Source organism: Ovis canadensis, chromosome 13 (genome assembly GCF_042477335.2).
Source record: "Ovis canadensis isolate MfBH-ARS-UI-01 breed Bighorn chromosome 13, ARS-UI_OviCan_v2, whole genome shotgun sequence".
In the NCBI taxonomy this organism is placed as follows: domain Eukaryota; kingdom Metazoa; phylum Chordata; class Mammalia; order Artiodactyla; family Bovidae; genus Ovis; species Ovis canadensis.
In genome coordinates, this window is record NC_091257.1 from 41,257,077 (window position 1) to 41,273,509 (window position 16,433).

The window sequence follows — 16,433 nt, forward strand, 5'->3', positions numbered from 1 at the left end:
TTGGGAAGCCCAGTAGTTAAATAATTATTTTTAAAATATAGAATTAGAGAAGACAAATATATCTGGGTGCAGTTTGTGGTCTTTGTGCGAGATGTGTTATTTCTTTCCAGTTATTGGTAATTGGTAACTGGTTCACACTAAGTATCATAGCAATAAACAGATGCCTAAAATGTGTAGATTTAATGTCTATCAAGTATGAGAGAATCAAAAGTAAAATTACATTGTATATATAGGTACTATATACTTAGTGGCTGTAAACTCAGCATTATGAGTTTAAAAATTCCTTTTGACATACAGGTTGATTTTTTAAAATTAATTTTTTTAAATTGAAGGTCAATTGCTTTACAGAATTTTGTTTTCTGCCCAATATCAACATGAATCAGCCATAATGCCCCCTCCCTCTTGAACCTCTCTCCCATCTCCCTCACCATCCCACCCCCCCTAGGCTGTTACAGAGCCCCTATTTGAGTTCCTTGAGACATATGGAAAATTCCCATTGGCTGTCTATGTTACATATGGTAACGTAATTCCATGTTACTCTCTCCGTACATCTCACCTTCCTTTCCCCTCCCTATAAGTCTGATAAGTCCTCCCTTAAGACTTATAAGTCTGTAAGTCCATAAGTCTGTTCTCTGTGTCTCTTTCTCCATTGTTGCCCTGCAGATAAATTCATCAGTACCATCTTTCTGGATTCCATATATCTGTGTTAGGATATGATATTTATCTTTCTCCTTCTGACTTACTTCATTCTGTATAATAGGCTCTAGGTTCTTCCACCTCATTAGAACTGATTCAAATGCATTCCTTTTTATGGCTGAGTAATATTCCATTGTATATTTGTACTGCAGCTTCCTTATCCATTTATCTGCCAGTGGACATCTAGGTTGCTTCAATATTCTAGCTATTGTAAGTAGTGCTGCAATGAACATTGGGGTACATTGATGGGGTACATCAATCTTTGATTTTTAATATCAGGTGATATATTTTATGAATTTAACTATATATATTTATCTAATATTCAACCCCTAATGTTTAAATATAGATTAATATTCTAGAGTTAAGCTAGGCTTTTTATTATTTATTTTGTGTGTGTGTTGTATTTTTAGTTGGGTCCATACTCTTCTAGTTATTTGTGTAGTACCCTAGAATATTGTTTTTATACTGTGCTTAATATACTTTTTTGTGTGAAAATGTATAATTCTCTCAGTCTCTACCATTTTAAGAGTTAGAAGAATAATGCATATTGAGCACTGACAAAAGTTTTAGAAGATTTGGGCTTGCGTGCATATTCGGCTATAAATTAACTATGGAATCTTGGGCAAATCAAATGAAAAAGTGTATGTTATTAATAAATGATATGAAAGGAAAAAAGTAGTACTTGTATGTCAGACATTATTATATCTAAGAAATAGTTAACAGAGTGATACCTAATTGTCTTATTTATAAATTGCTTATTTAAAGAATAGGGACTTCCTTGGTGGTACAATGGTTGAGACTCTGTACTTCCAGTGCAGGGAGCAAAGATTTGATCACTGGTAGGGTAACTAAGATACCACATGCCCCATGGCCAAAAGAAAAGTTTAAAAATAGATAAATAAAATAAATTATAGCATTTGGAAACCTTAAGTTCTACTTTGGAAGTGGTATTCACTTCAAATGAGTCTTCATTTAAATACCACTGACCACATTATGTCATATTATATCATGTCATTTTTCCCTGTTGTTTTATATCAAACTTTTATTTTACATAATTGTGCATGATTTGTGCATGTATGTGTATATGTAATATGTATTAATGTTTTGGTGGTTTAATAATGCTTTGCAGGTATTTGATGGACCTGTTGCTTTAAAAATTAGTGCTTTATCTGTAAAATAGGATTTAAACAGAAACCAAAGCCCTACAATACATGTTCTTTTTAACTTCTAGCATTCCAAGTTGTATATTGGAGCAAAGAGAACTGCCAATCCTCCTCATATTTTTGCCATGGCTGACTTAGGATACCAGTCTATGGTAACATACAGTTCAGATCAGGTAAGGAGAAGCTCACATTCTTAGAAATTCTCCTCTTAGTTTCTCGTGTGTCCATTGAATATTGTGAGGATGAAGTGTTCTTACTGGTCCCTTTTCTCACTGCACAGTGCATTGTTATTTCTGGAGAAAGTGGTGCTGGAAAAACTGAAAGTGCTCATCTCTTAGTTCAGCAGCTGACAGTGCTTGGAAAGGTATAATTTACTTTCTTTCTCTATCCTAACAGAGATATTTGTTATATTTCAGAATTAAATTTAACTGATGAAGTTAATATCCATGAATTTAATAATGCCACATTTAATAATGCCCAGAAATTATAATACATTTGTTGTTCTTTGTGAGTGTAAAATATAACAAAAAGTATAAGAAGCATATGCTTTTGTTTTGAGCAAATTCTAACTTTTCTCACTCTTAGTAGACAAGGCTTTATAAATGTAATTTTCTCTCTTTATGGCCCTAATATATTCACTGAATACTTTATTTCCTCTTCTTTTGTTACTAGCAAGTTGAAGGGGAGTCAATATACAGAAATTAATTATACATACCAAAACTGATCAGTTATAAATTTAAATTATATAAATTTAAATTTATATTAGCACCATAAAAGCATGAACTATTTAAATCTTTATCTTACAAACCATGTGCAAGATTTGTATGCTGAAAAATATAAAAAGTTGATAAAAGAAATCAAAGAAGACCAGATCTAAATGTAAGACCAGAAACTATAAAACTCCTAGAGGAGAACATAGGCAAAACACTCTCCGACATACATCACAGCAGGATCCTGTATGACCCACCTCCCAGAATATTGGAAATAAAAGCAAAAATGAACAAATGGGACCTAATTAAACTTAAAAGCTTCTGCACAACAAAGGAAACTATAAGCAAGGTGAAAAGACAGCCTTCAGAATGGGAGAAAATAATAGCAAATGAAGCAACTGACAAACAACTAATCTCAAAAATAGACAAGCAACTCCTGCAGCTCAATTCCAGAAAAATGAACGACCCAATAAAAAAATGGGCCTAAGAACTAAACAGACATTTCCCCAAAGAAGAAATACAGATGGCTAACAAACACACGAAAAGTTGCTTAACATCACTCATTATCAGAGAAATGCAAATCAAAACCACAATGAGGTACCACTTCACGCCAGTCAGAATGGCTGCTGTCCAAAATTCTACAAGCAATAAATGCTGGAGAGGGTGTGGAGAAAAGGGAACCCTCTTACACTGTTGGTGGGAATGCAAACTAGTACAGCCACTGTGGAGAACAGTGTGGAGATTCCTTAAAAAAACTGGAAATAGAACTGCCTTATGACCCAGCAATCCCACTGGTGGGCATACACACCGAGGAAACCAGAATTGAAAGAGACACGTGTACCCCAATGTTCATCACAGCACTGTTTATAATAGCCAGGACATGGAAACAACCTAGATGTCCATCAGCAGATGAATGGATAAGAAAGCGGTGGTACATATACACAATGGAGTATTACTCAGCCGTTAAAAAGAATTCATTTGAATCAGTTCTAATGAGGTGAATGAAACTGGAGCCTATTATACAGAGTGAAGTAAGCCAGAAAGAAAAACACCAATACAGTATACTAACACATATATATAGAATTTAGAAAGATGGTAACGATAACCCTGTATGCGAGACAGCAAACGAGACACAGATGTATAGAACAGTCTTTTGGACTCTGTGGGAGAGGGAGAGGGTGGGATGATTTGGGAGAATGGCATTGAAACATGTTATAATATCATACATGAAACGAATTGCCAGTCCAGGTTCGATGCATGATACGGGATGCTTGGGGCTGGTGCACTGAGATGACCCAGAGGGATGGTATGGGGAGGGAGGAAGGAGGGGGTTTAGGATGGGGAACACGTGTATGCCTGTGGCAGATTCGTGTTGATGTATGGCAAAACCAAGACAATACTGTAAAGTAATTAGCCTCCAATTAAAATAAATAAATTTATATTAAAAAAAAATAAAAAATTCCAAAGTAAGAGATCAAATAACAAAAAAGGAACATAAAAATGACTAGCCATTTTACCAAAGATATATGTAAAGGGCCAAAAGCAAATGAAAATAGGATGTTCAACCCAGTAGTCATTCAGTTCAGCTCTGTTCAGTCGCTCAGTCACGTCAGACTCTTTGCAACCCCATAAATCGCAGCACGTCAGGCCTCCCTGTCCATCACCAACTCACAGAGTTCACGCAAACTTATGTCCATCAAGTCGGTGATGCCATCCAGCCATCTCATCACTTTCTGCCATAAGGGTGGTGTCATCTGCATATCTGAGGTTATTGATATTTCTCCCGGCAATCTTGATTCCAGCTTGTGCTTCTTCCATCCCAGCGTTTCTCATGATGTACTCTGCATGTGAGTTAAATAATCAGGGTGACAATATACAGCCTTGACGTACTCCTTTTCCTATTTGGAAGCAGTCTGTTGTTCCATGTCCAGTTCTAACTGTTGCTTCCTGACCTGCACACAGATTTCTCAAGAGGCAGGTCAGGTGGTCTGGCATTCCCATCTCTTTCAGAATTTTCCACAGTTTATTGTGATCCACACAGTCAAAGGCTTTGGCATAGTCAATAAAGTAGAAATAGATGTTTTTCTGGAATTCTCTTCATTTTTCCATGATCCAGCGGATGTTGGCAATTTGATCTCTGGTTCCTTTGCTTTTTCTAAAACCAGCTTGAACATCAGGGAGTTCATGGTTCATGTATTGCTGAAGCCTGGCTTGGAGAATTTTGAGCATTACTTAAGTAGTGATTAGGGAAATGCAAATTAAAACCACCATGAAATTCCATCAAAATGGCTAAAATAGTTTTTAAAAGTCTGATAAGGATGCTAAGTGCTGATAAGGATGTAGAGGAACTGAATGAAAGTCTCTTACGTTGCTGATGAGAATGCAAAATGGTACAGCCACCTTAGAAAACAGCACAGAAGCTTCTTAGAAAGTCTAACCATACTCATTATACAACTCAACAATTCTACTGCTAGGTATTTATCCTAGTGAAATAAAAACCCACGTTCATACAAAAAACTATAGATAATTTATGGCAGCTTTATTCACGATCTACAAGAAGAGGAAACAAGGGAACTAGGAAATGAATAAAGAAACAATGGTATATATCCGTTCAGTGGAATATTACTCAGCAACAAAAAGGAACGAACCCTGATACAAAGCAATAAAGCTCGCTGGGTGAGGTTTGGCTAAATCTCAAATTCCCTAGGCTAAGTCAGAGAAACCAGATTAAGAACATTACATACCATATGGTTCACTTTCTGTGTCGTTCTTGCCAATTTAAAACTGTAGGCACAGAAACATGTCAGTGATTGTTGGGGGCTGAGGGTGGAGGGAAGGATTGACTACAGAGTAATGAGACAAGTTTGGAGGTTATTGGATTGTTCTGTATGTGAATCGTAGTGGGATTCATATGATTGCATATGTTTGTAGAAACTTTCAGAACTATACTCTATAAAGGGTGAATCTCACTCTATGTAATTCTACCTTAAATTTTTTAAATGGGGTTGTAACATCTGGCAACAAACCAAGAATATGTTCTTGTATGTTTACATCTACATAAAGTGCTTACCAAAGAGACTTTTCATTTCATACAAAAATAAAATTTTACTCTTTTTTTACATCTTGACATTTTCTGTAGGCTAATAACAAAACCCTGCAAGAGAAGATTTTACAAGTGAACAACTTGGTGGAAGCATTTGGCAATGCCTGCACTATTATAAATGACAATTCCAGCCGATTTGGAAAATACTTAGAAATGAAATTTACCCCTTCTGGAGCTGTCGTGGGAGCACAGATCTCTGAATACCTGCTGGAGAAATCCCGAGTTATCCATCAAGCTAGGTAAGTTCACGTCACCTATTTCCTATTATCTGGGAAACGTAAGCCAAGATGATGCTTTTGTTTTAATAATAAAGTATCTTCCTCATGTAACAAAAGTTCAACAGAAGTTTGTTCATCATCTACTATGTATGAGGCATTGCCTATTGGAAACAGAGATCCCTCAGCACTATCTTACTCTCTTATAGGTTATATCCAGTAGAGGAGTTAGTTGTTGTTTTAGTCATTAAATTGTTTCTGAGTCTTTGTGACCCCATGGGTGGTAGCCCTCCAGGTTCCTCTGTCCATGGGATTCCCCAGGCAAGAATCCTGGAGTGGATTGCCATTTCCTTCCCCAGGGGATCTTCCAATCCGGGGATCAAACCCACATCTCTTGCGTTGGAAGGCAGATTCTTTACCACTGAGCCACCAGAGAAGCCCTAAAAAGAGTTAGTAAGTAACCTAAATTTATGAAAACAGAGAGAAAGCCTAAGCCCATCATAGAAGTACTAACTGGATAAATTAGAGTGACTTCTTAAGTAGAAGAGAATATACTTCTCTATACAAAACAAACGTGAAATTTAATTAGAAAACTCATTTTTTTCTTTTAAATGCTGGTATACATAAATAGATCTTTGTATTGATTATATTCTCCCCAGTGTTTATACACAAGGGACCTCTCCCCATCCCCACCCCCCAGAAAAAACGGATTCAGGAAGGGATTTTATGGTTGTGTTCTTTTCTTTGTCTTCTGATTGAGCCACCAACATGATGTTCTGGTATGTTCAGGTTGAGCAAGTTCCTTTAGGCAGTTTGTAGCTGAATGACAAAATTTCTCTTCTGTCTTCATGATCCCAAACCATCTTTGTTTGTTATTCTAATGAAAAAACTATAATAACAGCTTTGAATTTGTACCCTGGTATTTTTAAAAAGTTGTGGCAATTTAGGGTCTTCTATTTTTCTTTTCTTTTTTTGATAAGATCTCATGGATTTTATCTGCTTTTACTTTTTAAATTAATTTATTTTTAATTGGAATAGAAGTCCTTTACAACATTGTATTAGTTTCTGGTAATACAGCAGAAACTGATTCTGATTCACAATGAAGTGAATCAGCTTTATGTATACATATATCCCCTGCCTCCTGAGTCTCCTTTCCACCCCCCACCCCACCCCTCTAGGCCATCAGAGAGCACTGAACTCAGCTCCCTGCGCTCTACAGCAGCTTCCCACTAGCTATCTACATTACACATGGTAGTGCACGTTGGTTTCATACTGAATTATCTACATTGTTGTAGTTATGTGTTGTATGTTAAATTCCCAGGAATTTAGGTACAATGGAATGTAATATAAATGCCTTTGATATAAGTATTTGGGCTTCCCTGGTGGCTCAGACAATAAAGAATCTACCTGCAAAACAGGAGACCCAGGTAGATTCCTGGGTCTGGAAGATCTCCTGGAGAAGGGAATGGCAACCTACTCCAGTATTCTTGCCTGGGGAATCCCATGAACAGAGGAGCCTGGAGGGCTACAGTCCATGGGGTCGCAGAAAGTCTGACATGACTGAGTGACTAAGCAGGCACGCAATATAAGTATTTAATATAAATACTTTCAAATTTGCTCTCATAAAAATAATGTCATTCATGTTTATTGGACTATTGCACCATAGAGTCTAGAAAACAGCACAATTAGGATCATATTTTAGGCATACTATGAAGAAAGTAAGCTTATTTTCAGCTGGCCTAAATGACTTTAGTTTTACATTGTTTATTGGGAAAAGTATTCCAGGTCGAAATACATCTCAGTTATAATTCAAGAACATTTGCCTTAAAATTTTTCCATTTTCTAGGTTTTTTACATCTATTTTTTTCTTTTACTTAATTTGAATTTCATTTTTAAATACTAGAGAAGCTTTTCTATGATGTTTAAAAGTGAAAGTATCAGAGATGTAATAGAAGAATTCTTAGTAAGTCCTTTTAAAGATGATACACCCTGTCATTCAGGAACTGAAAGGAAAGAACCAGTTCTAAGGGTCTAACTATATGTACTGAGTCTTACAGTAAGGTAAGCTAGAGGAAAGAAAATGTTATTAAGAAAACTAGAAGGAAGAGAAAATATATTGAAAGTGCTGTACTGTATCTACTGATGCCGTGAAGTTCATGTTGTCTCTTTACAAGATGAATCATCTCTTAATACCTATGTCAGTATTGTCTTAGATGATACTTTCAATGTTGGCCTAACACTGGACATCAAAAAGGAAATGATAATGTGAAAAATAAATGCATATTTACTAATTGCTTCACAGTAGCCTAGCTGATACACTAATGAATGAATCTTATTCTTTTTAAGAATCTTATAAATATTAGGGCAGATAGTATTACAGTCATATTTGTCATGCAGTATTGGAAACATTGGTACATTAAGAAACAAAACAAAAAACACCAGTTGGTGACGATAGGCTGATATGCAGTTTCTCCAATTACAAGAGAGAGGCATGCTGCCTGGTCATGTAATGCTGTGAGAGCAGTGATAAAATAGTAAGAAAAGTAACACAGGGTTAGTTTTATGTTAACTGTCACCACCCACTGTATGCCTGGGTGAAAGAGTTCTCCACTTCATCTTGCACAAGAAGATCTACACACATTTTTTTGTTTTATATTGGAAAAATTTGCATATAATTTCCATAATTCATATAATCCATGTAAATGGACCCATGAAATTCAAACCTCCATTGTTCAAGCTGCCTTACTTGGTGATTTGCTGAGCCTGAGGTTTGCCCCCAGGCCGTTCTGACCTGGGTATCACTAATCATATGAGCTCTCCCTTCTTGATGTAGTAAAGGCAGGACATGAGATTAGGTAATCTTTGGAGATACCCCTGAGCTGGGTAATCTTTTTTTCCTGTTCCTTTAATTCTCTAGTGGTTTATCTACTGAAGGTCAGTATAGTTCCTATATCATCTCCAGATCTTATCAAATTACAGTCCTCAGTAAATGTAAACTGATAATTAACAAGAACACCACCAATTGTGTGTGTCTACACTTATGAGTCACTCTGCTAATTGTGCACCGCATCGTTTAAGTGTTAAAGTTATGACACATAGAGCAATCAATGTGATTTCATTAGAACAAAGCAAACCAAATTATATGCTGTGCCTGTCCTAGAGGAGTTTTGTTATTTTGTGGTGAGAAGAGACCAGAAGTGAGCTTTCAGTTTTGTTCCAAGCTTGCTCATGTACAATACTCTTGTTCATCAAAGCGTTTCTGGTGACTGCCACAAATGATGGCTGGAGGCGTAGAAGGTATGAACACAGTCAGCTCTAAAGGGTGCGGCCATCCTCATGTCAGCATCTGAGCCTGTGGACGCCCCTTCTCCTGAAACGCTCACCTGTCTTTGCTTTCATGACTGAACTCATCTCTGAGTTTTTCCTCTCTGACTTAGATTCATCCATCCATTCCCAAAATGCGTACCTATCAAAAGTTTGTTCTTGGAGTGTTTTTTTCTCTGAATATTCTCAGGCTTAGCAATTTCTTCTGACATCATGGCCTCAATGGATAGCTCTGTGTGATTGACAACAGAAGATGTGTGTCTTGCTGTGTCCCAAGTTCATATTTTTCATTTCCAACAACCTGCTTTCATCTCAAATTCAATTGAATACAGGCATACTTCAGACATATTTGTGGCTTTGGTTCCAGCCACAGAATAAAGCAAGTCACATGAATTTTTCAGTCTGTTGGTGCATACAAAAGTTATGTTTACAATATGTTGTAGTTTATTATGTGTGCAGTAGCATTATGTAAAAAAAAAATACACACATCTTAATTTAAAATGTTTTATTGCCAAAACATGCTAGCCATCGCCTGACCCTTCAGTTCAGTCATTCAGTCCTGTCTGATTCTTTGCCACCCCCATGGACTGCGGCACGCCAGACTTCCCTGTTCATCACCAACTCCTGAAGCTTGCTCAAACTCATGTCCATTGAGTCGGTGATGCCATCCAACCATCTCATCCTCTGTTGACCCTTCTCCCCCTGCCTTCAATCTTTCTCAACATTCGTTGGTTGTTTTCCAATGAATCAGTTCTTCTCATCAGCTTGCCAAAGTATTGGAGCTTCAGCATCAGTCCTTCCAGTGAATATTCAGGGCTGATTTCCTTTAGCCAGTTACAATTTTTTGTCAGGTGGAGGATCTTGCCTCCATATTGATAGCTGCTGATGGATCAAGTTGGTGGCTGCTGAAGATCGAGGTGTCTGTGGCAGCTTATTACCAATGAAGTTTGCCTCTTTGGTTGACTATTCCTTTCATGAACAATTCCTCTGTGGCCTGTGATGCTGTTTGATAGCATCTTGCCCACAGTGGAACTTCTTTCCACACTGGAGTCAGTCCCCTTAAACCCTGTTGCTGCTTTATCAACTCCATTTATGTCATATTCTAAATCTTTTGTTGTCATTTCAACAATTTTCACAGCATCTTCACCAGTAGATTCCATCTTAAGAAACCACTTTATTTGCTCATCCATAAGAAGCAACTCTCTAGCCATTCCAGTTTTATCATGAGACTGTAACAATTCCATCACATCTCCAGGCTCCACTTCTCATTCTCGTTCTCTTGCTATTTCCACCACATCTGCAGTTACTTCCTCCACTGAAGTCTGGAACCCCTCAATCATCCATGAGGGTCAGAATCAACTTCTTCCAAATTCATGTTAATTTTGATATTTGGCTTCTTCCCATGACTCGTGAATGTTCCTAATGAAATCTAGAATGGTGAGTCCTTTCCAGAAGGTTTTCAATTGACTTTACCCAGATCCATCAAAGGAATCACTATCTATGGCAGGCATAGCCTTACAAGATATATTTCTTAAATAATAAGACTTGAAAGTCAACATTCCTTCTTGATCCATGGGCTGCAGAGTGGATGCTGTGTTAGCAGATATGAAAACACCATTAATCTCATTGTACATCTCCATCAGAGCTTTTGGGTGACCAGGTGCCTTGTCCATGAGCTCTCATAGTTTGGAAGAAATTTTTTTTTTTCTGAGCAATAGGTCTTCAATACCTCATTGTAACATTTCTTAATTGTGCTATTATAAAGCCTTGGAAATGCTGATTATAGAGAGAACCGCAGAGTTGAGGAAATTGAGATTCGTAAGGAACAGATTTCTCTTGAAAGAGAGAAAACTGAGCCCCAGAAAGACAGGGTAGAGAGGTGGTTAGTGACATGGGCTTTAGAATCAAACAGTGCTGGTGAAATCCAGTTTGGCCATCCACTCTGTGACCTGAGGGGAGGTTAGTGTCCCCTCTAAGTGTCAGTTTCTTTGTATGTGAAATGAGGGGGTTAAGGCAGGTGACTAAGATCGTGTAGCACTCACCACCACCTGGCATGCTCTATTCATTATTACTTTGTTCCCACTGGTATGTAAACTTTAAGAAGTCAGGGCATTTTGACTGTTTGCTCCTGCTGTATCCCCGATGCCTAGAAAATGCCTGGTGGGCCCACAAATATGTACTGAATGATTCATACAAAGCACTCAGCAGAGTCTGTAATTCAATGACAGTTGTAGTTGAAAATACTGAAGACAGTCACAACCACAGAAAGCCAAAATCCAGTATTCCAGGAAACCCTCCGTGGACTCACAGTTGTTCTGATAATTATATCACCAAGAAACTTTAGCAATTAATAAGTGTTCTTACCGTCCTGAAAATGTCTTATCTTTTCAGTGGAGAAAAAAACTTCCATATTTTTTATTACATCTATACTGGTTTAGCTGAAAAGAAGAAATTAGCCCATTATAAATTGCCAGAAGACAAGCCTCCCAGGTAACCCAGCAGCTTGAACTTTTATAAATAATACTTCTACCTTTCACTAAATTTTAGATCCTCACCTATCCTTTGGAATTCCGCCCCCCACCCCCAGATACCTGCAGAATGACCACATCAGAACAATACAAGACATGATGAATAATAGTTTCTATAAATCCCAATATGAATTAATTGAGCAGTGTTTCAAAGTCATCGGTTTTACAATGGAGGTGAGTATGGAAGACATTTAAACCTTTAAGCGTCTTTTTGTCATCACTCATGGTAAGAGTTAGCATTTATAGAGTGGTCCACATGCCAGACATTGTGCTCAGTGCGTTATATGGATAATTTTTTAAATTACTGAAATGACCTTATGAAATAACGATTGTCATTTTTATCTCATACTTGAGGAAACTGTGGCCTTGAGATATAATTGAACTTAGTTTTGTTCTTAATCTTTTATATATATTTATCTCTCCCACATATATATAAAATTTTATGTAAATACATAAATGTGATCATATCACACTTTTTAGTGCAGTGTTTTCTTCTTACAGCTTTGCTGCTAAGTCGCTTCAGTCGTGTCCGACTCTGTGCGACCCCAAAGACGGCAGCCCACCAGGCTCCCCCGTCCCTGGGATTCTCCAGGCAAGAACACTGGAGTGGGTTGCCATTTCCTTCTCCAATGCATTAAAGTGAAAAGTGAAAGTAAAGTCGCTCAGTCGTGCCCGACTCTTAGCGACCCCATGGACTGCAGCCTACCAGGCTCCTTCGTCCATGGGATTTTCCAGGCAAGAGTACTGGAGTGGGTTGCCATTGCCTTCTCCGTCTTACAGCTTTACAAAGATGTTATTCACATGCCTTACAAGTCAGCCATTTAAAACTGTACATTTTAATGACTCAATACAGCCACAGAGGTGTGCATCCTTCTCCATAATCGCTTTGAGAATATTTTCATGTTCTAAATTTTTACCCCAAGGAGACCTGCTCGTGCCTGGCAGTTCCTCCTCGTTCCCACCCCACCTCTGCTTCTGTCACCCTCGATCTGCTTATTCTGCACGTTTCACACGACTCGAGTGATGCGTTATGTCACCCTTTGTGATCAGCTTCTCTCGTTGACATGATGTCCGCAAGGCCCATCCATGTTGTAACGTGTGTCAGTATTTCACTGCCTTTCACTGAGGTGTGCTGCTGCATTGTGTTTATACGCCTCCTGTTATTTATCCATTCATGACGTGATGGGCGTTTGGGTCAGTGCCATTTTTCGGCTATGGTGAATCATGCTGCTGTGATCATCCGTGTCCAAGTTTTTATGTGACATGAGCTTTTGCTTCTCTTTGGTGTATACCAAGGAACGGAAGAGCCAGGTTACAGAGCAACACTATTTTTAACCTTTTGAGGAACTTACCAGAATGTAAGCAGCTGCACTATTTTTCAATTCAGTAGGTAGATTTGGACTTTTCTCCATCTTCCCCAGCACTTACTATTATCTGGTCCTAGCCACTCTCGTGGGTGTGATATGGTATGCCATTGTGGGCTTGATTTACATTTCCCTAAAGGCTTATGATGCTGAGGTTCTATTTCATGCATTTGTTGGTCATTTGTCATTTATATATCTTCTTTAAACGGGCATCTGTTCACATTCTTTGCTGATTTTTTAATTAAGTTCTTTTTATCATTGAGTTGTAAGAATTATTTATATTGTAGATACAAGTGTCTTACATGATTTGCAAAAATTTTCTCTTTTGTTGTCTTTTATTTTTTTGATGGCACCTTTTGAACACATTATTTGTATTATTGATTTTATTTAAAAATGTTTTTTATTAATGTATGAATTCGGTTTCTTGTTTTCTTTTTTTTAACGAGAATGCTTCATTTCTCTATTCATGTTCCTTATTTAATAATGAAAGCATTTAAGGCTATGAATTTATCCTTGAGTAATAAAGATTTCTTACTGTGTCCTAGATTGTATGTTTAAAATTTTTATAACAAAGTATCTTATTTAATAAGGACTCCCTGAAGGCTTTTAGAGAAGCTTTCAGACTCTGCCCTTAGCAGCTTACTGTTTGTGCTGATTCAGCTCTGTGATAAGAAGAATACTTCACTATGAATGGGAATCAGGCTTTTAGATGAACTCTTGCAAGAAAGTAGTGTGCAATTTGTTGGATTTTAATTTCATTTTCATAAATGACACTCCTACAACTTGAAATTGTTCATGTGTCTGCTTAGGAAGTTTACTGAAATGTCTTGGGTTATGAAATCTCTACTAAGAGCCTGAGCTAAAAATAATACCTAATTCTTTTCCAAAAATTTGGGAAGTTTTATCAGCAGGATATAAAATGTAGAGATGCTGATCGAAGTGAAACGTGATGAGAATCATTCAAATTATGTGCAGTGATATTATTGAATCTAATTTTGTAGCATGTTTGTTAAGAACTGCTGACTCCCTTCTAAAATAGAAGGCTGTCACAGTAGCCTTTCATCCATTTGATACATTTGCTCACCCCCAAATAATTATTTCAGAGCCTACCTGGGGATTTCCCTGGCCACCCAGTAGTTAAGACCTCACCTTCTAATGCAAAGGGTGTGGGTTCCATCCCTCACTGGGAATCTAAGCTCTTACATGCCTTGAGGCCAAAGAACCAAAAGATAAAACAGAAACAATATTGTAACAAATTAAATAAAGACTTTTAAAATGGCCCACATCAAAAAACTCTAAACAAACAAACGAAAAAAAACCCTGCTGTACCTGTTCTTTGCATAGGGCAAAGTTTGCTGCTAAGTGTGTTTTCTCAAATGCAGAGCCTCTCCTGTTGGCAGCTCTGATGACAGATAGTTCCCCAGTCTTGACTTCTTTTGGAAAGTCTTTGACTCCACCTTGAGTATCCTAGCTGTAGGCCTGAGGAGAAGTATTTTTAAGAACCTTGACCTTAGTGAATAGAGTGTGATCTCTGCCAACTTGATGAGGTTGGAGAAGGACACATGAATGGCTTTTCTTTTCCTAATTTGAAATTAGGGCCTTCTCTTCAGAAGAGGTTTAGGTAAACCAAGATAATCCTTCTGCATCAGGAAATGTTTCAACTTTTAGAGTTAATTTTTCTGGTGTGGCCTTTCTCCATAACCAAGAGGAATTCAGATGTGATGTGGGGGGTGGGGAGGACTCCCTACCAGGCTGCTTTTACAGCCCCAGAATTTAGAGTCCCCCTTGAGTTCTGAAATACTTTGCTTCTGTGTTTCTAGGTGAATGAGCCTGTTGTGGGAAGGAATGGGTGAGAGCTGTAGGAGCCTTAGGGGGCCTGGAAGGCTGTTTTCAGGATCAGCCAAGGAGAAATGGCTCCTCTGGGGATCAGAGAAGAATCGTTACCATGACTTTCCCAAAGAGTTTTCAGTTTTTGCCAGAAGATTAAGAGCTAAATGGACAAGAGGAAAACATACTGTAGACTCATTGACAAGCTCGAGTTGAGTGCATCCTTAGGTAAATACTTTACTTACCTTGGCTGAAGTTGATAACTTTTTGGTTTGGAAGTAGAGGCTCCAGCTCAGCCATATTTATTTTGGATAATTCATTCTTTCCAAAGATTCATGGACCTTGCCTGGAACGTTGACTGTCCACTCTATAAACTGCAGCGCAAATCAGGAAACAGTGGTTCTGTGGTCTATAGGCAGAAAGGATATGATTGGAGACTTTCTCTCTGTTGATGCATTCAATAGCTTTTAGGCTTTGAAATGGAAAAAAGAATTCATTTTTAAGATTTCTGAGGGTGTTTAGGGAAGCTTGCTGACTTTGCTCTTAGCTGTAATGTGTTAAAATGAAGAACTTTCTACGGGTGCAACAGATGCATGGTAAAGGACCAGTGCATAAATCTCATTCTTCTACTGTACCCTTACAAAAGAAAGTAAAAGAAGGAGGAAGGGTGGAGGAGGAGAATAAGCAGAAGGAGCAGCTAAGGTTAACATAGTGATTAGATTGATATATAAGGACAGGACAGTTTGCTTGATCGATCACAGCCTTTGCTGGAGATTTGGGACAAAAATGAGGACAGAATGGAGTTGAACCATTGAGAGAGTACTGAGATGATAGAACTCACTGTGGATATCTCATGTGAAGAATGGTGTGGTTTGTGCCCTTTTGTAGGCATGAGGTCTGGGTAGTGGACATCATGTGACACTAAAAACTGTGCTGTCAACCTTACCTGACTACCTTTTGGGAACCATATTAATCTGACCTGAACGTTTGGAGTTAGAGATGATCCTGATGAACACATTTCCTAATAAAATAGACGTTTTTATTACTAGTGAAATTAGTGTGTTTATAGGTAGTTCAGGTCTGGGAGAGAAAGTCCCTGACTGGGAAGGCACGAGTTTCAGCCATTTTCCAAGTGACATATGACTGCCACCCAGAGATTTCAGACAAGCCCTGAGAGACATTCCAGGTGATTCCACATGCCCATCCTGTTCCAGGCTTAGTCCACTTCTTTGTGACCCCATGGACTGTAGCCTGCCAGGCTCCTCTATCCATGGGATTCTTCAGGCAAGAATACTGAAGTGGGTTACCATTTCTTCCTTCAAGAGATCTGATTCTTCACTCAGGGATCGAACCTGCATCTCTTGTGTTTCCTGAATTGGCAGTCAGGTTCTTTACCACTAGCTCCACCTGGGATGCCCCTTCCCTTTCCCTAACCTCCCCAGAACTGTGCCATTACCCACAGCTTGTAGGTATGGAGACAAGTCAATTTAAGCACTAGGGGGT

General features: G+C 38.2%; 1 protein-coding gene across 1 annotated transcript in view; it reads left to right on the forward strand.

Annotated features, from left to right (window-relative positions):
• MYO3A (myosin IIIA) overlaps positions 1–16,433 on the forward strand; it is a 170,732-nt gene that overhangs the window by 86,150 nt on the left and 68,149 nt on the right. Inside the window, exons 13-17 of the mRNA XM_069548854.1 lie at positions 1,928–2,032; positions 2,140–2,223; positions 5,709–5,911; positions 11,603–11,701; positions 11,799–11,913. Of these exons, the coding sequence (XP_069404955.1) occupies positions 1,928–2,032; positions 2,140–2,223; positions 5,709–5,911; positions 11,603–11,701; positions 11,799–11,913 (606 nt within the window). The remainder of the gene's footprint in view (positions 1–1,927; positions 2,033–2,139; positions 2,224–5,708; positions 5,912–11,602; positions 11,702–11,798; positions 11,914–16,433) is intronic.